Source organism: Mesoplodon bidens, assembly GCF_964165515.1.
Source record: "Mesoplodon bidens genome assembly, chromosome: 15".
Lineage (NCBI taxonomy): Eukaryota > Metazoa > Chordata > Mammalia > Artiodactyla > Ziphiidae > Mesoplodon > Mesoplodon bidens.
In genome coordinates this window covers 11223784-11248867 of record NC_138171.1, presented here as the reverse complement: position 1 = coordinate 11248867, position 25084 = coordinate 11223784, and the positions used below count along the sequence as shown (strand labels likewise).

General features: G+C 43.2%; 1 protein-coding gene across 1 annotated transcript; it reads left to right on the top strand.

The window, feature by feature from the left end:
* Window positions 1-5370: 5370 nt before the first annotated feature.
* Window positions 5371-23602, top strand: PARD6B (par-6 family cell polarity regulator beta). The gene is made up of 3 exons (XM_081255327.1): window positions 5371-5677; window positions 10491-10713; window positions 20875-23602. Exons 1-3 carry the CDS (start codon window positions 5612-5614, stop codon window positions 21702-21704), a joined length of 1119 nt encoding a protein of 372 aa, XP_081111453.1. The 5' UTR covers window positions 5371-5611; the 3' UTR covers window positions 21705-23602.
* The last annotated feature ends 1482 nt before the right edge of the window (window positions 23603-25084 follow it).

Sequence of the window (25084 nt, the reverse complement as noted above, 5' to 3'; positions counted from 1 at the left end):
GCTTTATTTTTCTCCATAGCTCTTATCACTAACACGCTATATTTTGTAATTAATTAACTTGTGTATTCTGTCTCTCTCCTCCCCTGGAATGTCAGCTCCAGGAGGCCAGGGATTGGGTCATGTCTTCGCTACTACTGTATCTTTAACCATCTAGAATAGTATCTGGCACGAAATAGACACTCAATAAATATTTACGAATTCAAAAGAGGTAGATATTCTCACTATCTTCATTTCACTCCTGAGGAAGGCGATCTTCAGAGATATGAAGACGTGTGCCCACAGTTCCACAGCTGGTTAGTGATGGAGCCAGATGTGAGCTCTAGGGTGGTCAACTCCAGCAAACCTCCCCCCTCACCTACTCCGCACATTTCTTCCAGAAGACGTCTCTCCAAGGGTCTGACTTCTCAGCTAGACGCTGGATTCTTGGAGGCAAGAACTTGATCACATTCATAGTATTGTCTCTGCCTGATCCTTAGTAGGCATTCAAGGATGCTTGCTGAGCCAACGTCTATGTGAACTGTGAAGTTCTAGATGGTAGAAATCAAACCTGCATTCTTTTTTTTTAAATTATTCTTTAACTCCATGCCAAGGACCGTATTGTATACACAGTTGAGGCTTAATAAATACTTATTACATTGATGAATTCTATTATGGCAGTAGGTAATAAAAATAATTAGACAGCAATTATGACAATAATAGGTAACATTTAAGGAGTCCTTACTCTGTGCCGAGTCCTATCCTAAGTGCTTTGTACATGAATGAAGACAAATGATGCTCCTATTATCCTGATTTTACAGGGGAGGAAACCGAGGTTCAGAGAGCTTAAGGACTTGCCCAAGGTCACACAGGTAGGAAATGCCAGAGGCAGGAGTGAAGGTGGGCATCTGGGAATCACGTTCTTAAGGACCCCTCTAGGCTGCCTCTCTAAGAGATGGCCACTGAAAGGTCACCCCGTGTGAAAACAAGAAGAATGGTTTATGACACATTTCTGTTTTATTTCAAAGAATTTCTTGAAATTCTACCAAAGGCTTTGGTAGGCAACATTATGTGCTAACTAATAACCGCCAATGTTCTCACCGAACCTGATGGTTTGCAAAGCAGTTTCATGTATAGTTTCTCATCTGAGGAGAGAATCTGAGGCTCTGAGTAGTTAAACGAACAGGGTCAAAGTCACCAGCCAGCACAAGGCAGAGCAAGGGCTCAAATTAACAGCTATCACTTTAAAAAGTTAAGATCTCAGGGCCTCCAAGTATAAAGCTCTTCCATGCTCCTTAAAAGCAAATAAGATAGTTCATGGGGAAGGCACTTAGCACAGTTCCCAGCACCAGGGTGGACCCTCATAAATGTTAGTTATCATCATCTTCATCAACACGTCCTAGGAAGTGGAATATTTTAGCTGATGACTGCTGCCTGCCTATTGACCCTGATGGAAAGGTTACGCTTTTCATTCTAGTTCACCCTGGGTATGAACTAATTGAAATAATGATCAATCTCCGTTATCTCCGGGGTTACACAGAATGTTAAGAGCTGGAAGGGATTGTGAAGATGATCTCATCCGTCTGCATTTACAGATGGAGAAATTGAGTCCCAGAGAAGGAAGAGGTCAGAAAGCAAGCTCCTCAAGGGCAGGGCTCATGCACGGTGCCTGGCACATGCTGCCTCCCATGAAGATGGGTTTTTAAGTAAAATGGCATTCAGTTTCTTACAAGCTACAGGAGATAATTCATTCGGTTCCTGAGCTGTGAGTGTTATAAGCTATTAACCAGAAAACGGATGGATCATGTGACTTAATTCCAACTCTGCAAAGGGCTTAAAATGCTTTGGTGAGTAGTCTGAGATTCATAAATGTACACTTCACCTCTCTCTCGAAGAATTATTAACCAGCTCCATCAAAACTGGCACTTGAGCAATCAAGGAGAAAAAGAGCTGGCAAGAGAAACTTCTTGAAAAAAATCTCACCACCATTATACGTGACTTCTTGCCACCTCTTTTTTTCCCCCAAGAGGAGGAAGGAAAGAAATAAGCATTGTTATGCAAGATGTAAATCAATAAAATGAATTGTGGAAAATTACAAGCTCTTTCCACCTCACAAGGTAAATTTCAAACAGACACAAGAGTTGTGCTAAGTTGCAGAAGAACTAAAGACAGAAAGTATTGGGAAGAGGGATAAGGCAGAAATGGAACCCTCATAGCTTCTTTCAGAGGGTGGAGATGGGCTGGGGCGGGGAGATATGACGGTGTGTGGGTACGATCATCATATTCCCAAGTAACGATTTTGTGAACCTGTAATTTATAGAATCTGTGTCATCCACTCACTTTGCTTATCTCCCTAACTCACCGAGTATTCATTCTCCCAGGCCTGGGACTAGCTTTTCATCCCCCACGTAGGACTTGATCAGCTTTAGCTTGAGGATTTGGGGGTGGGGAGGGAGGATGGAGAGAAATGAGATTAGGGTTCAGTTTTCAAACCAAAGAAACAAAAATATAAACGCTTCTCTGTTTCTGCTGTTTCTCTGGGCTTCATACTTCTTGAGAAAGGCTGAATTTCAGGCCCTGCGAACAAACGTGTGCCCGGAACAGCCGTCTCGGAATGAAGGGGCTCCCCTCCTCCACACCACCTTTATCAAATTCAGACTATTTTCCACATTCCTTCCTTACACAGCCCAGGCGCACTTGTGACGCAGGCCTCAGAGCACATTCCACTTAGGAGATCCAGAAAGCTCGGGCCCGGCCCTCCCTTCTAGAAAGGAAAGTCCAAGAGGGATGCCACACCCCGGGGGAGGACAGAGAGGATGTGACGACACCTCCAGGAATGCGGGGCCCACGCCGGTGTGGTGGCACCCATGAACGTCCTTTTTAAAAAGGGGCTTGATAAATCAGTACCGATAACAGTAATAAAGCTCCACCACCCAGCAATAGCTACCACAGAACTAGGGCCCAGCAAGTGGCCCTGGCAGCTGGGGGTTGGGAGGTAACAGCTGAGAACAGAGATCCCAGCGGTCCCTGGGAGTCCCTGAGACCTTTTCAGGTGCGTCTCAAAGCCCAAACTATTTTCACAATACTAAGATGTCACTTGCTCTTCTCACCTTCCTTGTCAGACAGGTATACAATGGAATTTTCCAGAAGGGACGGGACATGTGATGATATCATCACCCTGATGACTATTGGTATGTGTGCTTGTGTATTCTTTTTTTTTTTTTTTTTTTGCGGTACGCGGGCCTCTCACTGTTGTGGCTTCTCCCGTTGCGGAGCACAGGCTCCGGACGCGCAGGCTCAGCGGCCATGGCTCACGGGCCCAGCCGCTCCGCGGCATGTGGGATCTTCCCGGACCGGGGCACGAACCCGTGTCCCCTGCATCGGCAGGCGGACTCTCAACCACTGCGCCACCAGGGAAGCCCGCTTGTGTATTCTTGTGTTTTAAACATTTCTCAATTTCAATTTTAATACAATGACTGTTGAAAGACATATCACACACATGAACACAATACCTGGAGGCCCTCTATAATTTTTAAGAGTATTAAGGGGTTCTTGAGACCAAACTGCCATGCCGCCCCATCACAGCACCACACTTCATTTCCAGTTTAGCTTGAGTCACATAGTAGGTGCTTTTGAACAGCGGGTAGAGAGGGCAGTTTTATTATTACTCAGCTTGGGATGGGATCCTTCCATCTGGACTTCCACCCAAAATGGCCAGAAAAACTTTAAATTCCCCCACAAATATTTGGTGGACTGAACCCCTCAGGGGGAAAGATGGGTTTCTCACCTTTGAACCCATGTGGGGTAAAGTTAGTATGGAGAAATCGCCCTCCTCGGCTCCAGCACCCAGCAGAGACATATCTGAGTACCTGCTAGGAGTCAGGTAGGTGCTACTGCTCCACAGTGAGCAAAGCAGACAGGTCCCTGCCTTCTCAGAGCCGTCATTCTCTGTCAGGAGCAGATTACTCCCAAAACACATGGGGAAACCGGAACTTGACACAAGTGCTGGGAAGGAGGGGTGCAAAGTGTGAGGAGGGATTGGAGGCATGAGATAAGGGGAGGAAGCCTCGGAGGACTCAGGTGGAATGCAGCACCCTAACTAGATCTTCTTGGCCATTTCAGGTTAGAAACCCCACCGCCCCCCGCCGGCCCAGGTCCAGCTCACAGGAGGGTTCCACAGCTCCTTGATGAGCCGCAGCGCCATGATGAGCCCCCTGCAGGTGTGGGAGTGGGGGAGCATTGGGGGTCTCCTCCTCACCTCCCCAGCACGGCCAGTGCTGAAAAGGGCCCCTGGGAGAAGAAACCCAGCTCTGGGGCATTTAGAGAGGAGTCAGTGTTTTGTTATCAGGGACATAGCTAGGTCATTCCACTGGGGGGAGGGGGACAAAGCAATCTGGAGGCTGTCATTGGTGGACACAACGAATAGCCCAGAAAGGGCTGGAGGGAGAGGAAGACTTCAGAGGTTAAAAATAAATTAAAAAGAAAAGAAAAAAAGAAAAGCCCTGGAGGGCCGGTCTAGAAGTACTCGGGGAAGCCGGACCTTCGAGGAGCCATCCCGAGCTTCTGCCCACTTTCCCTCCCTCCCAGCGGCTACTCGACCCCATGGGACTTTACGGACTGCAGAAAGAGTCTCTACCAACAAAACTAAGCCAGTAGAGCCCTGAGATTCTTCCCCAGTGACTGTTGCAGAGGCGGGAAAACTTGAATTTTGTAATCAGAGTTGCAGCCAGACCCCTAAACGACGCAAATGGGTGGTGGAGGGGCGTAGCTGCACGCGGCAGCATCCCAAAGTGGAAGGGAGACAAGGGGTGACAGAAACATAGCAGCCCCACCCCGCCTCCGCACCAGCCGGGCCTCGCCTCCCATTCCCCCGCGGCGCGCGAGCCGGGTCCCGGGCAACCAGACGCGCGCCTGCGCGTGCACAAAAGGCCCAGCCGCCCTAGCTCATCTCCAGGTGCGCTCGCGCTTCCGGCCGGCCTTCCCGGGGCGGAAACTCCAGGGCCCGCGCATGCGCTTTCCAGCTCTCCTGCTAGGTCGGGAGAGGAGGTCCACAGCTTCAGGTGATCCCGCCCCTCCCTCGCAGCGTGGGACCAATCGTACGGCGGTGGGCGGGACTTTCGCGGAGGCGGCCCGCCCACGCGCTGCGCGAGGCGTGTATCGATTGGTTGGCGCTGGGGGCGCAGGTGCGCGCTTCCCATTGGGTGTGGGCGGAGCGCGAGCCTCCGAGGCGTCTACGGAGGCTGCAGGTGAGCGCGCGCACGTGCCGCGACTCCCGCCCGGCTGGGGTGCGCGCGCGCGGGCTCGCGGGCTCGCGGCTGAGAGCTAGGCTGCGGCCCGTGTCCCCTGTGCTCCGCCCCCTCCTCCTCCTCCGCCGTCGCGGCCGTCGCCGAGGCCCGGAGGGAGGGAGCCGCGTTCCCGCTCGCCGCGCCGCCAGTCTCACCCTCGGTCCCACCGCGTGAGGAGCTATCCGAGCGGAGCTCTGCGCGGAGACCCGAGCCGCGGTCGCTCCGCTGCAGGTGCCTGTGAGGAGGCGCCTGGGCCGCAGCCGAGTCCCGAGCCCGCCGGCCGGGCACTCGCTCTCCGCGCTCCGAGGGGCGGCCGGGCTGGAGGAGGCCGTTGCGGGCCAGGCCTCAGGATGAACCGCAGCCACCGGCACGGAGCGGGCAGCGGCTGCCTGGGCACCATGGAGGTGAAGAGCAAGGTGCGCGGGGCCCGGGCTGGGCGGAGCGGCCGGCTAGCTGGGGACCGGCGGCCAGGGCCTTGAGGGGGGTGCTCCCGGGGCCTGGGGGAGGCCAGGGGCTGGCCGGGGACAGCCTGAGGAGCTGCCCGCTGTCTGGGACCGTGGTGGGCGCGGTGGTGGGATTTGGAGGCAGGAGATGGTGGATAATACGCTTGCTGTGAAGAGGACGAGCCTGGGGGGTTGTGTCTGCTCCTGCCCCAGGTAGGGAGGAGACCAGCTGAGCGCTTAATCTACCTTCTTAAAAATCATTCCTGTTCAAGGATGGGAGTAAGGGCCGAGGTATAGCCGAGGATGGGAGGCGTTTGAGCGCAGCGTGGTACGAAAGCTTTGGAGGAATTCTACCTCCTGACCTCTGAGTAAAGAGTATTTGGAACACCCGTGGTCACAAAATGTTACCCCTTTCTGTGGCTCAAGGGTGCATCAAGTGGTGAAGGAGAGAGCCCTGGGAACTCAAGAGCCCTTGTAAAGTTAGCTTTGCTCACTGCTTAGAGATTTTTCTAGCACTAACTTTGGTATGTATTTCATCTATAAAATGACCACTATCGCCTTCCGTTTGAGTAGCACTTCACAGTTTGAGTCCCGGTGCTCTCTTCATTCCATCCTGCTACCTTTTCACATCAAGTGTTTTCACTTTCAATTACGTCGGTATCTACTGAATTCCTAAATTGCAGGGCTCCCTGAGCAGGACGGTGTATAGGGATTAGTGAGGGAATGTTTTTCCAACGGGGGTTTTGAGATGGAATTTGAAGATGATCCGCGGCCACGGGAACATTTTCAGCAAGCATTTCATGAATTGAAGAGCCAAAGGGGACTTAGATAACCTAGTCTGATTCTCTGAGAAGACGGGGGCTCAGAAAGCTTATGACTTCGACAAGGTGTGCTTTTTATGACAAAACCTTAAAACCTTTTACAAAATAAGTTTTGGGCTTTATAGAATAGAAAAGAGGACATGGGCTGGGCCCTGAGAACATTGAAAATAAGAGTTGGGAAGATCAAAACACATGAAAGAATAGGAGAAAAGTAAAAGCATATCAACTTTAAAAATAATGAAACATCATTGAATGTAAGACTACGGGGTGGGGTGGGGGGGGAGGAGAATGCAAAATCCAGGAGTGATTTTCAGTGAAGTAGAGAAGGAAGGCTCCCTGGAGCCTGTGGTAGAATGGTTTTTATTATCTGGAGTTGATAAGCAAAGTTCTGTAAGTTGCTGTAACTGAGATGATCACATCAAGAGTATCTGCATTCATTTTTCACATTATTTTAAAATGTTATTTTCGACTTAACTCGTGTATCAGAATAGGCACTAGTTAAGAAACGCTTCTGCTTAATAAGAATAGAAATGTCGTTATAGCAGTTTCACGAATATGCTGTCTTCTGTGTCCTCCGTGGAACTGCCATAGCAAATTGAAGTGACACGCTTGAACTAAGGGTTAAGATAACTCAAAATATATAGAGCTTTTCCTCTAGCAGTATAGTGGCGGTAGTTCTGTGCCCAGTGGTTGAACCTTCTCATGGCATTTCTGTAATAAATCTAGTTTGGGTTTGTGGGAGTTGAGGTTAAGAAAAGAAAGACATTTATGATGTTGCATAATGTTAAAATTCAGTTTATGGTCCTCATCTTGGTAGCAAGTATTTAATCTTTTTATCATAGGAAAAAATGAGTAGGGATTCTAGGTGTTCTGATAAATGCAGTCAAATGGTAATTTATCTCTCAGACTAGGAAACCTCGAGCACTTGGGGACTGGAATTTCAGGCTTTCTGCCCTTTTCTTCTGTCAACTGGTTTGTGAATCTTTCCCATACTACCCATTATATATTTGACCTGCCATACTGGACTTCTGGTGAACCGTGTCTCTTAAATAGAATCAAGGCATTCTGAGAACCTGCATCTCATAACGTGTGGTCCCACTAGTGTTCTAGCTGCTGATAAATAGGCACAGTAGAGGTGCTGTTTCTAGTGTGTCAGTGACACCTTATGTTTTAAATACATATTTATTTTTAATGGATTAAATAAAACACTTGGCATCTTTACCATTTAAAAAATATTTGGACAGATGTGTGAAACAATACTTCCTTTTTCACTGCTTTGGTGATATCACAGCTTTTTACAAAGCTGGTTGCTAAGAGGTTGTAACCACAACTTGGTGATGTACAGATCCACGTTTCAGGTTTTCTTTTTCTTCTGCATAGAAAACAGTGTCAACGTCGTATCTTTGCTCATGGAAGGGGGAAATGGTACAAATAAAGTAATGGATAATGCAAATATAAGTATAGTTAAGTTGTGATACCAGTTACCATGTGACTTTTCTTTGGTAACTGATTTATCTTCCTGTTTCTCCAGAGTTGGAAAAGCTCTTAATAATCAAGGTGATGTCCTTTAATAACCTTAGGTTATTAAACACTTGGAATAGTCTTGGAGCTGTACATTTCCTAGTTATTATTCATGGGCAAACAATATTAAAATTAAGTGTTCATTTCTAGAGTGTACCAAAAGATGCTGGGAGACAGGTGTCCATACACATTCTGGGTGACCAAGGCAAACTAGACCAGGCTAAAAAAAGTTATAATAGTTGTTGATTGGGTCTTAATGTTATCTCTATTTTAGTATTTTTCTTCATGTAGTAAAAAGTTCTCTTAATCCTATTGTTTTACTGCAAGAAGCATAACAATTTCTCTTTTTTTTTCCTGCTGACATTGCAAAAGGGCACATCTACTTGTGAAGCCATACAATTTTCCATTGTTTTTATCATAACATTTAAGCAAGAGAAAAAAATGTTGAGCAAAGAGTTTTTATCCACAAGCTTTAGCAAAAACATTGCAGCCCTAAAATATTCAATTATTAGATGTTACTCCCATTCACCAGGGGAAGTAATAAAACCCTGAGATGAATCAGAAAGCACTAGGATGTTGTGATACCAGAATAAAGAAAATGGAGAAGAAACTATGACTTTTTATAACATCATAAGACTAACTCTGATATGAAGGGTGTTCCCCAGTTATTATTTACTTTGAAACGTGAAGGTGTGACTACACTTCTTGAGCGCTTTAGAAATGAGTCACCTTACTTTCTTGACAGATGTGAGTGTTTATGTTTCAGGAATGTGTTCTGGAAACTTTTAATTTGTTAGAGGTAAGAAGCGGTTTTAGTAATTTTTTATTTTAATTTAAAACTAGTGAGTAGTGTGGGTATAAGCAAGGCAGATGAACTTCTTGGAGATAGCAAAAGCAGTGAGTTCAGAGAGACCATGGGATCCTTAGGGAAGTGAATTGACACATTTGTAACCTGCTCAAATTATTCTGATAGAGACTTTCTCTGCAAGATGCTTAAGGCTGTCTTAGGGGTACTTTAGTGTTTCTTGCCAATAATAGATATTTAGAGGAAAAATGAGTTCAGTGGTCAAAACACACTTGGCAAACTTTTTTTTTTTTTTTTGGTATGCGGGCCTCTCACTGTTGTGGCCTCTCCCGCTGCGGGGCACAGGCTCCGGATGCGCAGGCTCAGCGGCCATGGCTCACGGGCCCAGCCGCTCTGCGGCATGTGGGATCCTCCCGGACCGGGGCACGAACCCGCGTCCCCTGCATCGGCAGGCGGACTCCCAACCACTGCGCCACCAGGGAAGCCCTTGGCAAACATTTGTTTAAAAACTTTTTTTTTTTTTTTTTTAATCAACCACAGGACTTAACTGAGCATTTAATATCTGGTCTCCACAGTGATTCCTAAGAGTGTGATTATAGTTATGAAGCATTTCCCAAACTTGTGTGACTGGGGCACTTTTTGAGGAAGGCTGATGAATCTTTCTTACGTTTCCACATTTGAGGAAATGCCATTAGCTAGTCCCATAGTTAAGTCATGGATCCTGTTTATTATGGACTAGATGAAGCCAGTCCTTAATGTTGAATAAGAACCACTTAAATAATTTGGCATTTGGAAGGCAGAGGTGTGAATCTGGAGTAGGGAAGCAGACCTGAGAACCAGAACTGTGGAGATAAATATTGGACATGATGGAAGTGTCGTCCTCCCTGTTTGTGTGATCCCTTAATGCCTCTCATATAGTTATAGTTATTCTCTTTCCCCACTAATTGCTGAGCTCTGGTGCAGGCCTGAGCCTTTCATTCTCTAGGGCCTAGCACTGTGCCAAGCACGTAAACACTTTTGCTTTAATTGGAGAGTTGGAGGACATATATTTAATGTATCGTGTGTGTGTTTTTTTAAGATTAACATAGGGAAGACACTTCTTATCTCTAGACCTGTTTCTTCTATGACATACCTCCATTTGTATCCTACCTTAGTGCCAAGAAACTCAAAGTCCTTTTTGTATATGTTGCTGTTAATTCTTGCCACTTCCTGTGAAATTGTAATTCCTTTTATGGGGGAGGAAACTTAGATGCTTTTTGTTACCAGTCAAATAAAGACTTAGGAACATCTTTGTTACCCCATGGCCTGAGTGAGGAGCAGATACTGCTGTCAGGATCAGGGTTTGTTTGAGCTGAGTCACTCTGCAGGACAGTCCCCAGTGAGGCCTGGGTACCCCGGGGATTAAGTTGAGCCTGCATCTCTTGAAGGGAATGCCCGTCAGAGATGCAGCAGTGAGCAGACACATTCCTGTGCCTTCCTTATGTTGTTTTATCTCCTGATAATGAGGTTTCTGACAATAGACCATGTTATCGGAACTGTCTTCTTCATTAAGGGAAATACTGTGCCTGTGAATTTTTCTGTCATGCATTTTAAGATTGGATCCTGTTACCTTTTTTAAAATTAATATGTTTATTTATAGTTTGGAGCTGAATTTCGTCGGTTTTCACTGGAAAGATCAAAACCTGGCAAGTTTGAGGAGTTTTATGGATTACTGCAACATGTTCATAAGATACCCAATGTTGACGTTTTAGTAGGCTATGCAGACATCCACGGAGATTTACTACCTATAAATAACGATGATAATTATCACAAAGCTGTTTCAACGGCCAACCCACTGCTTAGGATTTTTATACAAAAAAAGGGTAAGTAACAATGTTGAGAAAAACTGTTTTAGAATTAGAAGTTGTTTATTTTCCTCATTGATAGGATACACAGAATTCACTACAAATTTAATGAATAGACATTTTGTGTGAATCTTCTTACCATATTAACTAACAAGTGCGTTAAGACATCTGTGATATTATTGGTTTAAATGACATCTTTACACTTCACTAAGTATACTTTGGAAAGATTGCGGGGTTTTTTTAAAATTTATTTTTATTTTATTTTTGGCTGCGTTGGGTCTTCGTTGCCACGCGCAGGCTTTCTCTAGTTGCGGCGAGCGGGGGCTAGCTACCCTTCGGTGTGGTGCACGGGCTTCTCATTGAGGTGGCTTCTCTTGTTGCGGAGCACGGGCGCTAGGGGCGGGGGCCTCAGTAGTTACAGCACGCGGGCTCAGTAGTTGTGGCTTGCAGGCTCAGTAGTTGTGGCTCGCGGGCTCTAGAGTGCAGGCTCAGTAGCTGTGGCGCACAGGCTTAGTTGCTCCGTGGCGTGTGGGATCTTTCCAGACCAGGGATCGAACCCGTGTCCCCTGCATTGGCAGGCGGATTCTTAACTGCTGCACCACCAGGGAAGTCTGAAAGATTGTGGTTTTAATTACTTTATAACCTCTTAGATTTTTTAAAAATGGAAATTAGGAATTTATTGAATCTTCACTTTGTTGAATGGAATTTTGTCCGTTCAGAAAGATGTGGTAGAAGGAGTATGACTTTGGAGTCAGGGAAACATTCTACTTTTTTGGTAGCAACTAACTTTTAAATACTGTATGCACCACTTAATAGGTACCTGAAGGAAAGCTGTTTATTCTTCCTGGGTCTCGGTGTCTTTATCTATAGAATGAACATACTATCTCATAGGATTACTAGGAAGTTTAAATGAGCTCAGTGCAGTGCTCTGGCATGTAGTATGCCTCCGGTGAATGTTTTCTTTCCTTTTAAGGCATTTTTCACAGAAATAAAACTAGTGAATTATCTGGAAAATCAGAGAGCAAGTCTTTATTTTGGAGGAATGTAAACATTGATATTGGTCTCTTAAAAGAACATTTTAAAATAACCACTCTATATGGCAAGAATTGAAATGCATTTTGAGCCCTAAAACTTTTAACTTTGTGGCCTCCTCCGTGTGTGTGTTTATCTGTGTCTGCCTATAGATGGCCATGGTGTGTGCCATTTATTCCTTTGTCTTTGGTAAATGAAGAGGTTTGGAAAGGCAACATGAGAGCCACAAGCCCAGTATTGGTGGGATAATCAAAGACTTACTGTGTTTGTAAACCAACCCAGAAAGCAGTTTGAGAGAGTGGGTAGAAATTACCCTTGAAGGTGAAACTTTATTTCCAATCAGTTGATAAGCATTGGACCACTCCTAGGGCTTTGAAATTCCACTGATTGTGTATCTTTGCTTCTGGGTTTGGAGGAACTAAAGTCCGCCAACAAAATAAACCTCCAAGGGTAGGGTAACTTACACCTGTATCACTTGACTATTTACAAAATACTTTACAAACACACAAATTCATTTTCCCAAAGACCCCTAAGCTGGATTTCCTAGGTATGTGACAGGGGTGTGGTACAATTAGAGTGTTACTTCAGGAAGACTCATTTGGCTGTTCAGAATGAATTGGAGTATGCAGCAGTCTTACAGGAGAGAGCAAGGAGCAGGGCGGTGAGAGACGCTGAGAAGCCTGCCCCGGCAGGAGACCAGGTGAGGAAGATAAAGGGGGAGGATCTGAGAGTCACTGCGCTCCCCCCTGGATGGCAGAGGGTTGAAGAGGTGTCCAGAGGAAAATAGCTTTCTGGATTTGAGCCTGATGGTGCCATAAAACAGGTACAGTCTGGAAGAGAGATTGACTTGGAAAGAAAATTGGTTTGGTTATAGGACAAAAAAGCTTATCTGGCTGTCCAGTTTCAACCTTGTCCCGTAGGAAACCAGAAATGATGGGCTGGAGCTTAGGGTGGAAATCTAGAGGCTGATCAAAGGGCTGAAAGTCTGCAGAAAAGTGATAGGTGAAGTTTTGGGGAGTGGACATAAGGGCTAGCTGAGATGAAGAGCAGGGATGGTTCTTAGAAAGCTATGTACAGGCATTTCTCCAAAGAAGATATACAGACTGCCAACAAACACATGAAAGAATGCTCAACATCATTAATCATTAGAGAAATGCAAATCAAAACTACAATGAGATATCATCTCACACCAGTCAGAATGGCCATCATCAAGAAATCTAGAAACAGTAAATGCTGGAGAGGGTGTGGAGAAAAGGGAACACTCTTGCACTGCTGGTGGGAATGTGAATTGGTACAGCCACTATGGAGAACAGTATGGAGGTTCCTTAAAAAAGTAAAAATAGAACTACCATATGACCCAGCAATCCCACTACGAGGCATATACCCCGAGAAAACCATAATTCCAAAAGAGACATGTACCAAAATGTTCATTGCAGCTCTATTCACAGTAGCCCGAAGCTGGAAACAACCTAAGTGTCCATCATCGGATGAATGGATAAAGAAGATGTGGCACATATATACAATGGAATATTACTCAGCCATAAAAAGAAACGAAACTGAGCTATTTGTAATGAGGTGGATGGACCTAGAGTCTGTCATACAGAGTGAAGTAAGTCAGAAAGAGAAAGACAGGGCTTCCCTGGTGGCGCAGTGGTTGAGAGTCCGCCTGCCGATGCAGGGGACACGGGTTCGTGCCCTGGTCTGGGAAGATCCCACATGCCGCAGAGCGGCTAGGCCCGTGAGCCATGGCTGCTGAGCCTGTGCGTCCGGAGCCTGTACTCCGCAAGGGGAGAGGCCACAACAGTGAGAGGCCCGCCTACCGCAAAAAAAAAAAAAAAAAGAAAGAGAAAGACAAATACTGTATGCTAACACATATATACGGAATTAAAAAAAAAAAAATGTCGTGAAGAACCTAGGGGTAAAACGGGAATAAAGACACAGACCTACTTGAGAATGGACTTGTGGATATGGGGAGGGGGAAGGGTAAGCTGTGACAAAGCGAAAGAGAGGCATGGACATATATACACTACCAAACGTAAGGTAGATAGATAGTGGGAAGCAGCCGCAGAGCACAGGGAGATCAGCTCGGTGCTTTGTGACCGCCTGGAGGGGTGGGATGGGGAGGGTGGGTGGGAGGGAGGGAGATGCATGAGGGAAGGGATGTGGGAACAGATGTATATGTATGACTGATTCACTTTGTTATAAAGCAGAAACTAATAAAAAAATAAATAAAATTTAAAAATAAAATTAAATTAAAAAAAAAAAGCTATGTACAGAATGTTGGAGAAGGAAGAGGAGAGGACAAAACATTGGGGTGGAACTTGTCCTTTTAAGCAGAATAATTTAAATCATTGTTGTTGAATAGAAGGCCTGTCTTGCTAGCAGTTGTAATTTTCATTACAGGTTTGCTGTTTGGAGCATGTATTTAAATGTAGAATGACTATTTCTAAACTGACAAAACTTATCCCCTTAGAAAGATTATAGGTGTTGGATTATACTACCACATGTTTTTGTTACTGGAATTGTAACACTTACGTGATCATAGGATTAATCCTGACATCTTTTAAGGGTGGTTATCTTCTGCTATTTCCCTTTCAAGTATGTTTAGATGTAAACAAAAGTTTTCTATGCTGTAGAGGTAAATAACCAATACAATTCATAGCCCTTAGAATTTGATCTAGAAATAGGCAGTGTGTTCAACAGAAAATTTTTGTTTTTAAAAATGTAACTTTGGGACATCCCTGGTGGTCTGGCGGTTAAGACTCCATGCTTCCACTGCAGGGGGCACGGGTTCAAACCCTGGTCAGGGAACTAAGATCCCGCATGCCACCTGGTGTGGCCAAAAAAAAAAAAAAAGTAACTGTAATACAAATATGACTTAAGCAAAACATGAGAAGTCAGTCAGTCGATTCATTCCTGCTGAAAACCCTCCAATGGTTTCCCTTGCATCCAGAATAAAATCGGTCCTGATTTGTGCTCCGCAGCAGCGTCTCCTTCCTCCATTCTCCCACTCCCACCTCACAGCAACCACATTGGCTTTCTTTCTGTCCCTAGGACTCAGCGGGCTCGTTGCCGTCTCTGTGCTCCTGCACTTGCTGTTCCTTCTGTAAGGAATGCTTTTCCTGCAGCTGGTCCCATGACTGCCTCCTCCTCCCTCAGTTCTCAGCTCATATGACTTTCCCAGAGGGGCCTCTTCTGACCACCCTAGCTACGGCCCCCCAACCTCCACCTTTACCAGATTACTCTCTGGTTATTTAGGTAGAGTTAACATGTTGTCTGTCTTAAAGAGTTACACAGTGCCCTGTAGTTCGTGGTGATACTTTTTTTCTTTTAAACAAAGCTCAACAGATGCTTAAGTAGAAAGCTGATTTTACTTAAACTTTAATGAACATTAAATTCAGGAAACTAATGTAAAACATGGCATTAAGTACAGTTACATTTTCTTACTTAATTACAACACATATTCTGTTTTACTGGCCTGTTGCTTCCAATTTAGGAACCAGTAGGGCAGCAGTTGCCCTTGATGTGGCACCAAGCGATTTTTTTAAAAGACAGATATGAACACGATTTTAAATTTTAAAACCATGTGACCTTTTAAAATCTGATACCCTCTACGAAATAAAGCTTCTTTGAAGTGAAAGCTCACGATTGAAGGCATAAACCACTTCGTAGCTTGAACTCGGGGGTAGTGTCGTTGCATATCTTGAAAAGTTTTATGTTTTACAATAATTTATTGTTAGAGGAGAAAACCCAGGCTCTATTTCCAGGGCTGTTATTGTGGAAGCAAAAACAAAACAAAAAACCTGATATTTTAAAAGTTACTTTCGCAGAGGATCCTAGGGCTTTTGCCAGCCCCCTCCCGCTGTCAGAGTTTAGAATTTCCTCATTTATTTGAGGGAAAAAGAGAGTTTTTCCTCTCTTGTTGTTCAGGTGGTTATTGTATGGTAAACAATCTCCGAAAATATTTAAAGGTTGCACCTTTAGAAAAAGTACTCAGGTCATTCCTGTAGGTTTGGAATGCAGCCAGGGAAATGTGTATTTTTTAAAAGCCAGTTGTGATGATCAGCCAAGTCTGAGGCCCATTGACCTGCACGGACTTCTCGCCAGATCTGATCAGAATACCTACACCACAACTTCTTGCTGTGTCACAGTCTGTTTCTGTGTGCCATCAGACAGACATATTTGCATCATGGGTTTATTCAAAGGAGTATGTTGGAAACACCAGAAGGGCCTTGCTTTAAGCCTCATCTGCGTTAGGACATGGCCTTGTGGCCCAGACACCTGGAACTGGGCAACCACTTAAACTGTCTCTTAGAACTTTACTGTGCATTGGATGTTATTTGGGAGTTGTGTTTTAAGGTTATATTTTAGTGAGTCAGGGTTTAATTTAGAAATGGTCTAAAGAGTATACATTTTAATAGTAAATTGTAAAAAATAGTTTAACAGAAGGTACGGCCCCAGAAATAAAATAATTAAATAAAATAAAAAGAGGAGATTGTGGAGTAGCAGCTCAGAATGTGACGCCAGTTGCTTATAATAGAAACCTGGGTGTCGCCTTTGACACATACCTTTTTTTCAGTCATCAAGCCTATTAAAAATGTGTTCTAATTATTTTTCAAACTTATTTCCCCGTTTCCTGACATAACTTTTTATTCAGTTACCTGGCCTATTAAAAATGTGTTCTTGCGGGCTTCCCTGGTGGCGCAGTGGTTGAGAGTCTGCCTGCCAATGCAGGGGATACGGGTTCGTGCCCCGGCCCGGGAAGATCCCACATGCCGTGGAGCGGCTGGGCCTGTGAGCCACGGCCGCTGAGCCTGCGCGTCCAGAGCCTGTGCTCCGCAACGGGAGAGGCCACAACAGTGAGAGGCCCGCGTACTGCAAAAAAAAACAAAAAAACAAACAAAAAAATGTGTTCTAATTATTTTTCAAACTTACTTCCCCATTCCACTGCCTCTGCTCCAGGCCAAGTACCATCCTAAATTACCTGCAGTAACCTCCTGTCTTCCCCCGCAGGCCCCTTCAGCTTGCAGCCAGAGTGAGCTTTGTAGAAAAACCCAAATCCTTGGTTTTCTTCCCTTTGCCCTCAGGCTGAAGCCCGTAATCCTCCCCACTTCCCCGGAGGCCCTGTCTGTCTGCAGGGCCCTGGCTGCATTGACTTGGCTCTAACTCCTCCTCTTCTCTCCCCTCCCACCCTGCCTTCTCACTGTCTCCTCCAACGACCCCATCCTGCCCGGCTCTGTATTTGTTGTATCTGCACCTGGAAGTTCTTCCCTCCCTTCTACCTGATTAGCTACTGGTTTGTTTTCCAGTCTCAGTATAAACCACACTCCCCAGAGAAGCCTTGCCTTACCCTGCAGACCCGGCTGAGTTCCCACTGATAAACTTCACAGCTCTTGGCACCTTTGTAGTAATATAATGGTTTCAAGTTCTTTGTTAATTGCCATCTATTTTAGTCTGTAAACACCATGAAAGCAAGCACCTTAGCTGTTTTGTGCACTGGATCTGCAGCACATAGCAGCGTGTCTAGCCACATAGTAACAGGTGCTTCTTAAGTATCTGGCAATTGATTTTTCTTATATTAGGAAGTGAAGGGATCTGCAGGCTTTGAATATTGCTTTAAGTGATGTTTAATCCTTTTAAAGTTGCCACATCTATTTCATTTAACCATTTTGGATTAGAACAAGGGTTGGCAAACTCAGGCTTGCTGGCTGTTTTTATAAATAAAGTTTTCATGGAACACAGCCATGATCACTCCGTTCTGTGTCGCCTGTGGCTGCTTTTGCAACAGAGACCATATGACCTGCAATACCTAAAACATTTACTGTACAACTCTACAGAAGAAGGTTGTCCACCCCTTGATTAGAACAATTTCAAAAATTATTTCATTCTTACCCTGTCTTCCTACTGAACTTGAAATGGGTCATAATCTTGAACTTTCTTGATGACTCTACCATGAACTGTTACTGTTTTGTTACTGTACACGGATGCTGCTGGGATTTATATAACGCTTTTGTTTTGTTTGTTTGTTTTCAGGTTTGCTTTTTCGTCACTGTAGGCTTTTATTTTTTCTATCTGTGCCTGCCACTCACTAGTGGACCCTTACCCCTGACTGTGACTTAAGACTGTGAGCTGAGGAATGAGATAACCAGGGTTTTTTGGAATTAATGTTTAAAAAGTAAGAGGCTCAGAGGGAGGCCCTTCAGGGCTCCCTTCCCCTGTGAGTAAAGCACAGGGGCTTTTTGTGTGTAAGGAAGTGAGACATCCAGTTTGGCTGTTTGGCGGCATTCCAGGGGTAGATCCTTGTCTGTTTCGGTGAGCTGAGATTGTCGGGCTCGGGATAGGTGAGGTTTCGTTGAGCCTATATCACATACTGCTGCATAAAGCCTGGGTTTATACAAGTGAAAGGTTGCCGTGAGCCAGGATTCCAACTTTCCGTCTCTTTCTGAGTTTTGTACTTTGACAGACATGCTCAGGTGGAACGTCAGCCCTGTTCCCTGTAGATGTTCACCTTTACACTTTAAACTGACACCCTGCACCCTGGCTTTCTGCCAAAATATTTCTTTTCCCAGTGGCTGGAAACTGATTAGCTAGATGGGAGAACAAAGGTGCCTTTGTACTGGGGCATATTGCTTTTGAGAATTTAGCAGAGAGCATTCAAACAGAGTCTGGATGCGATGCCAAATTATGCAGATTTGGGGGGTTTTTTGGTCAGGTTTCCCATGAATAGGTATGTAGGCAACTTAGTTTTGTTCTCCTTTTGTATGGTCTGGAATTTCCCATATAAAAATTGTGTGGGCTTTCTTAATTGATTGTAAAATGAAATATACAATTTTGAATAAACACATTCAGTAGAAGATCATTGTTGATAGATTTTTGGCTACATTTTGCCCAAAAGATTCTTTTGTCAGTCAATTTATTTCCCAAGCCAAACTATAAATTTCTGTCTTTGTAAGAACACAGTGTAAGTACTTTCTCCATAAATGAAGCAAAATTATCCCCAGGGGGGAAAATGCCCCCAAATCAGGTACCACTAGGCTTTTTTTTTTTTTTTTCCCCTTGGTTGTGCTGGGTCTTAGTTGTGGCAGGTGGGCTCCTTAGTTGTGACATGCATGTGGGATCTAGTTCCCTGACCAGGGATCAAACCCAGGCCCCCTGCATTGGGAGCACAGAGTCCTAACCACTGCACCACCAGGGAAGTCCCCAGGTACCCCTAGTCTTGTACATTTATCTGAAACTGGCTTTTGAAGAGTGTTCAAGCAGCACTGAGAAAAGAATACTGAAGTTCTCCAGGCTCTGACACACAGTGGACATTTAACATTCACTATGTGAATTGAACATGTACGGTATTGGCCTTAATAAGAAAACCTGGGGCCAGTCTTCCGTCTGTACCTTATTTTGTACCCTTAATTTCCTGGTCTGTAAAGTAAAGGTAATAATACTTACCGACAGGGGGGGCCGAGAGTTGGGTGACAAGAAACTACAGATGGAAGCCCTGTGCAGACACAGTCTGGTGATGTTACTGTTGTCTGTAGCAGTGATTGAGACTAGGACTTTAAACTAGTTCTTGGGTTGGTGGGGGCACTTTTGTCTTTTTTATTCTTATTAAATATTTTTTTCATCCTTGGAGATTGTGACTTGTTAGTTTATCCCCATTCCAGTTATTTTTGAAATGTGATTTCACCTTTTATGCCTGCTGTTAATTCCGTTTCCTCATCCTCTGATGAGATGTGTTGTTTGTAGACTGTCTACCTCCAGCTGTGGGATTTAAGAAGATCTAGTTTTAGTGCCCTGTTTTCCCTAGTTTACATCAGAAATTATAAATTGCTGGCTTGAAGAATAAATTCATCCCCCAGACGTTATTTTGCTCAAACAGGTTTTTGTTGTTATTTAATTAGGTGTTGGCATTTTAAAATGGGAAGTTGTTTTTTTTTTTTTTAACCTAACAAAACAAGACTTTCTGACAAGTTGGACTGTCCACACAAATTCCTACAGTCCGTGAAGAAAAGCTGCCTGGAGTGAGAAAAGCCATGCCATTAAATGGGGCAGGAGCTCTCAGCTTTGCCAGAATCCTCACCCCTCCCTATTGTCTCTGTCTTATACCTCAGCCTCTTTCAAAAGTGGGAAAGTGAAAGGTTAAGAACTCCCCCAGAAAACTGAGGGAGAGTGTACTTGCAGAAGACCAAAATTCCTGTGTTTGATATGCATTCATTTAATTACATTATCATTTTATGTGTATTATCCATTTCATTTAATTACAGGCAGACCTCAGATATATTGAGGGTTCAATAAAGCAAATATCGCGATAAAGCAAGTCACATGAATTCTTGCACAAATTTAGCGTGTAATAGCATCATGTCTAAAAAAATACATAACTCAATTTTAAAATACTTTTTTGCTAAAAAAAATGTTAACCATCACCTGAGCCTTCAGCAGGTCATAATCTTTTCGCAGTAGTGATGTCAAAGATCACTGATCAAAGCGCATCGTAACAAGTATAATAATTTGAAAGTTTGAAGTATTGCAAGAATTAACAAAATGTGACCCAGAGACACGAAGTGAGCAAATGCTGTCGGAAAAATGGCGTCGGTAGACTTGCTCGGTGCAGGGTCACCACAAACCTTCAATTTGTAAAAACACACAATTATCTGCGAAGCGCAGTAAAAAGAGGTCTGCCTGTACACTGTCTGCCCAGACTCTAATACAGGTATTTGAGCTTCAAAAGTGTCCAATTTCGTGTCATTGACTCAAATATGATAAACATGCAAATTGGAGGTGTTTAAACAAACATAGGGAAAATACAATGTAAATAACTTGTTTTAAATGGTGTTTAAGAATGTGTGTGCGAGGCTTATCAGAATTTCATCTGCCATATTTAATGTTGTTTAAGTCATTGAGCTTTATTAAATTTAACTTCAACTTTTGGTAACTTCATGGTGAATACTCGAGAGGGCCACCTATTGGGCTTTTCTGGTATATATCATGTCTTACTACTGCACTACATTTTCAGCCGGTAGGAACAGGCTGATATTTAACAAGTTTGTTTACGTACCAAATATTTTTGAGTTGTCCTTTCTGTACAGATTCCACAATAGATAAATGGGCGTTTTTACAGCATTTCTATAATTATTTTATTTTATTTTTAAACAGAAGAAGCAGACTACAGTGCCTTTGGTACAGACACACTAATAAAGAAGAAGAATGTTTTAACCAATGTGTTGCGTCCTGACAACCATAGAAAAAAGCCACACATAGTCATTAGTATGCCCCAGGACTTCAGACCTGTGTCTTCTATTATAGACGTGGATATCCTTCCAGAAACACATCGTAGGGTCCGTCTTTACAAATATGGCACGGAGAAACCCCTAGGATTCTACATCCGGGATGGCTCCAGTGTCAGGGTGACACCCCATGGCTTAGAGAAGGTCCCAGGGATCTTTATATCCAGACTTGTGCCAGGAGGTCTGGCTCAAAGCACAGGACTATTAGCCGTTAATGATGAAGTTTTAGAAGTTAATGGCATAGAAGTTTCCGGGAAGAGTCTAGATCAAGTAACTGACATGATGATTGCAAACAGCCGCAACCTCATCATCACAGTGAGACCAGCAAACCAGAGGAATAATGTCATTAGGAACAGTCGGACTTCCGGCAGCTCTGGCCAGTCTACTGACAACAGCCTTCCTGGCTATCCACAGCAGATCGAACCGAGCTTTGAGCCAGAGGATGAAGACAGCGATGAAGATGACATTATTATTGAAGACAGTGGCGTGCCACAGCAGATCCCTAAGGCTGTGCGTAACACTGAGAGCCTGGAATCATTAACACAAATAGAACTCAGTTTTGAATCTGGACAGAACGGTTTTATTCCTTCTAATGCAGTGAGCTTAGCGTCCTTAGCAAGTGGCACAAATACAGAATATGAAACACGTGCTCCAGATCAAAAACTCTTAGAAGAAGATGGAACGATCATAACACTATGAAACCGTCGCGTTTGAATGTTTTCTGAGTGAGGATGCCATGGAGACTTGTAAATTTGGCTAGTTTAAAGCATATATACCTCTGAACCAGTGATCTGGATAGGCATGAAAAAAATATATTGCAAGCTTAAAATGTTATTAAAATAGTAGTTTGATAATTAATATAAACTTCAGTGGGTCAGAGGTGAATTTAAGTCTAAAACAAAGGGGCCTTTGCTAATGAAATGATGTGCTTTTGCTATTTTGTCTATAGAGAACTGGATGTTAGAGCACATTCCCAGAACTACACATAAGGACTAGATCATTTCCATTTGAAGTGGTTGCATATTTAACCTGCTGTGCAGAGCCTGGTTAATTTTTCCTTTAACTGTATATCTTTTTAATTCTAACGTGAAGAAGTCTGAGTCTATCTTTCGGTACTTTGGGACCTTGGCTCCTATATTCCTCATTTTGTATTTTGATTTTTTAATATTGTTCCTCTGTTGCTAATTGTAGCGAGTAATTTTTTCAAATGCTTTTTTTTTTTCCTAATTTCTAAGAAATCAAATCAATTGACTGTTTTTAGGGGTTGCTTCCTAAATTATAAAGCATTGAAGCTATGTTCCTGAATTAAACTCTAACAGTTGTTCAGGTACATGTTTGCCCATCTTGTAGCTTTTTTTGTTGTTGTTTTTTGTTTTTGCGGTACGCGGGCCTCTCACTGTTGCGGCCTCTCCCGTTGCGGAGCACAGGCCCCGGATGCGCAGGCTCAGCGGCCATGGCTCACAGGCCCAGCCGCTCCACGGCACGTGGGATCTTCCCAGACTGGGGCACGAACCCGTGTCCCCTGCATCGGCAGGCAGACTCTCAACCACTGTGCTACCAGGGAAGCCCTTGTAGCTTTCATATTTACAAGCTCATTCCATTTGGGCATCACTTATGTTGTGAAAGGCAGTTCCATTGACTCTGGTGATATGGGAGACTCTCTCCCGTAACCTCTTCTTGTCCTCATTCCAAATCTCATTAGAAATCATTCCTTTTGTTGTTTGTGTGTATATTTTGTTTGTCTGCCTTTTTACTCTTTTAATGTATTTGAGTAGTGTGAGTTATTTTTGTTAAAAAAAAAAATGCACCCAAACTAAGAGATTTTTACACACAGGACAACTTTGTGCACTTTTTATATGAAAATTTTGGGTTTTCCTTAATGGGATTTCTAGGAACACTGCCTACACTTTATGAAAAGTATGTCGTATTCACCTTTGACAGGTAGAGTGTATTGATTAATTTTATGAGGCTATTTATTACTTTCCGATGCATCCACTTAGCAAGGTAAGAGTAAGGCTGCTAACTTTCGTTCCTTGCCTGGTTTCATTGTATGGAGGTGCACAGGCACTACAGTAGCTTGTATATAGAGACTAAGAATAGTATGAACTACATGAGTTCCCTGTGACTTATGGATATTTCTCTCAGAGTTATTTATTGATTAATTTTATGCTAGGGCTAGAATGGATACCTTATAACAATTGTGTGCTATTAAAACAATGAAGAATCAAATGACTCCGTTTTGAAGGATATTTTCTCTATATGGTAAAAGTATATGAAGTAAAGTTGATTAAATGAAGCTCTCTTGACTCAGAATACTTCAGTGTATTTTGTTCGCATTTTACCACTAAACATATTATCGCTAAACTGTTAACTGCACAGCATTATGTAATACAGTGTACTTTTTGTTGAATTCATTGACGTTCTTCCAGTTATATAACCACTGTTTTTTAATGGCATTCCAGGTTTAACATTCTGTTGAGTTCTATAAATTTGACTCTTGAATGGCAAAAATGTTAATAAGTAGAAGGTTACATTTCATTTATATTATAAGCGGTGCAGGGCTTCAACATTTTAAGTAAAAATACTTTCACATACTACCTCTCTCTCTTTCTCTCTCTTTTTTTTAACAAAGTTTTAACATCAGAACTTTTCTCTTAGGGGAAGAAATACTTCAGGGCTTGACTTTTTGTATAACTTTTAACTGTAAAATACAGATTTGTCTTGTATGTATTCATGAAAATGGAAATCAAAGCTGCTAGTGCTTTTTAATTATCCCACTAAGGGTATATGTCAACGGTCTTTTCAACTGGATCTCTCATTTAAATTATTGGTGAAAGAATTGATTACTAGATGTATTGTAAAACCAATAGATCTTGGTTATACAATAAAATGTCGATTCATTGGTAGTCTGAATTATTTCAAGTGTACCTTATTAACAAAAATATCAGTGGACCCAGCATAAAATTTTATAGTACTAAATGTCAAGCTAACTGTGAATTTTGTTCTGTATCTTAAGTAAATTTATGATAATGTTCTCATGAGCTATCAACAGAATATATGTACTTTTGTGAACTATGGATTTTCTAATTAAATTTTACATGCAACATGATTTTTACATGAATGCTACTTTGTTTAAACTATCAAATGTCAGTATTTTACTACAATTTTATTATAAAATGTACATTATCACTAAATGAGCTTTGATTTTAAAAATCAAATTAGCTTTAGTTGTATATTATTTTTTACAAATAAAGATAGACTTGTATAAAGGCTACTTTCTTGTCTGCAAATATATGAAGAGTCACCCAACAAATATTTACCAAGCACCCATTACAGCAAATGGGTAGGGAGAAAATTGCTAAGTTATAACAAGATCCTGGCTTCCTTAATTTTTAAAAGATCAACACCAGGAATTCCTGACGGTCCAGTGGTTAGGACTCCGCGCTTGCACTGCTGAGGGCCCGGCTTAGGGTTAGGGTTAGGGTTAGGGCATTTAAAATGTAGTTAAGTTCTGATAATGTGAGAGGTTATGCGTGATATCCATATAGAATTATCACATTGTTTAAGATTATTTGAAATAAGACAAAGGTTGTTTGTAAAGTGACAGTTTCTCTTCTGAATTCAAATTCACTTCGTTATACTTTTTATTACCACCCCAGGTACAGGTATTGCCTATATGGATTGAATTCACTTTATACTGAACACTGTAAAAGGCCTGAGATAAAACAGACCCTCTTCCTGAGCCAAGTCTAATCCCAAATTAGTCACCCGGTCATTGGCTAAGTCGATCTCTGCGCTAACTCCTCTGCCATCCAGCATGCAGGATAATAACCGATTCCTTCCGCCAGTTTAAAAACTGAAAGAAAGTCTTCTGAGTAAAAATTCAACATCCTGTACATAGAACCCTTCACATCATCCATTGGTGCAGACTGTGTTGCACTCAGTACCTGATGCACTTGGTTTCAGGGTCCATGAAACAAAGGTATGGAACTAAAAGATCCTTTTCATCCCCAAATACAACCCCAGTGCTCTTTGTATCCTAAATCCCTGCTGCTTCCAAGTTTCCAGTCTGGGTAAAA

Excerpts from the sequence above, each read along its gene's own strand:
- PARD6B (XM_081255327.1), top strand. The coding sequence starts at position 5,612 with ATGAACCGCAGCCACCGGCACGGAGCGGGCAGCGGCTGCCTGGGCACC. Across the intron at positions 5,678-10,490 it reads CCATGGAGGTGAAGAGCAAG|TTTGGAGCTGAATTTCGTCG; the intron begins GTGCGCGGGGCC and ends GTTTATTTATAG. Across the intron at positions 10,714-20,874 it reads GATTTTTATACAAAAAAAGG|AAGAAGCAGACTACAGTGCC; the intron begins GTAAGTAACAAT and ends ATTTTTAAACAG.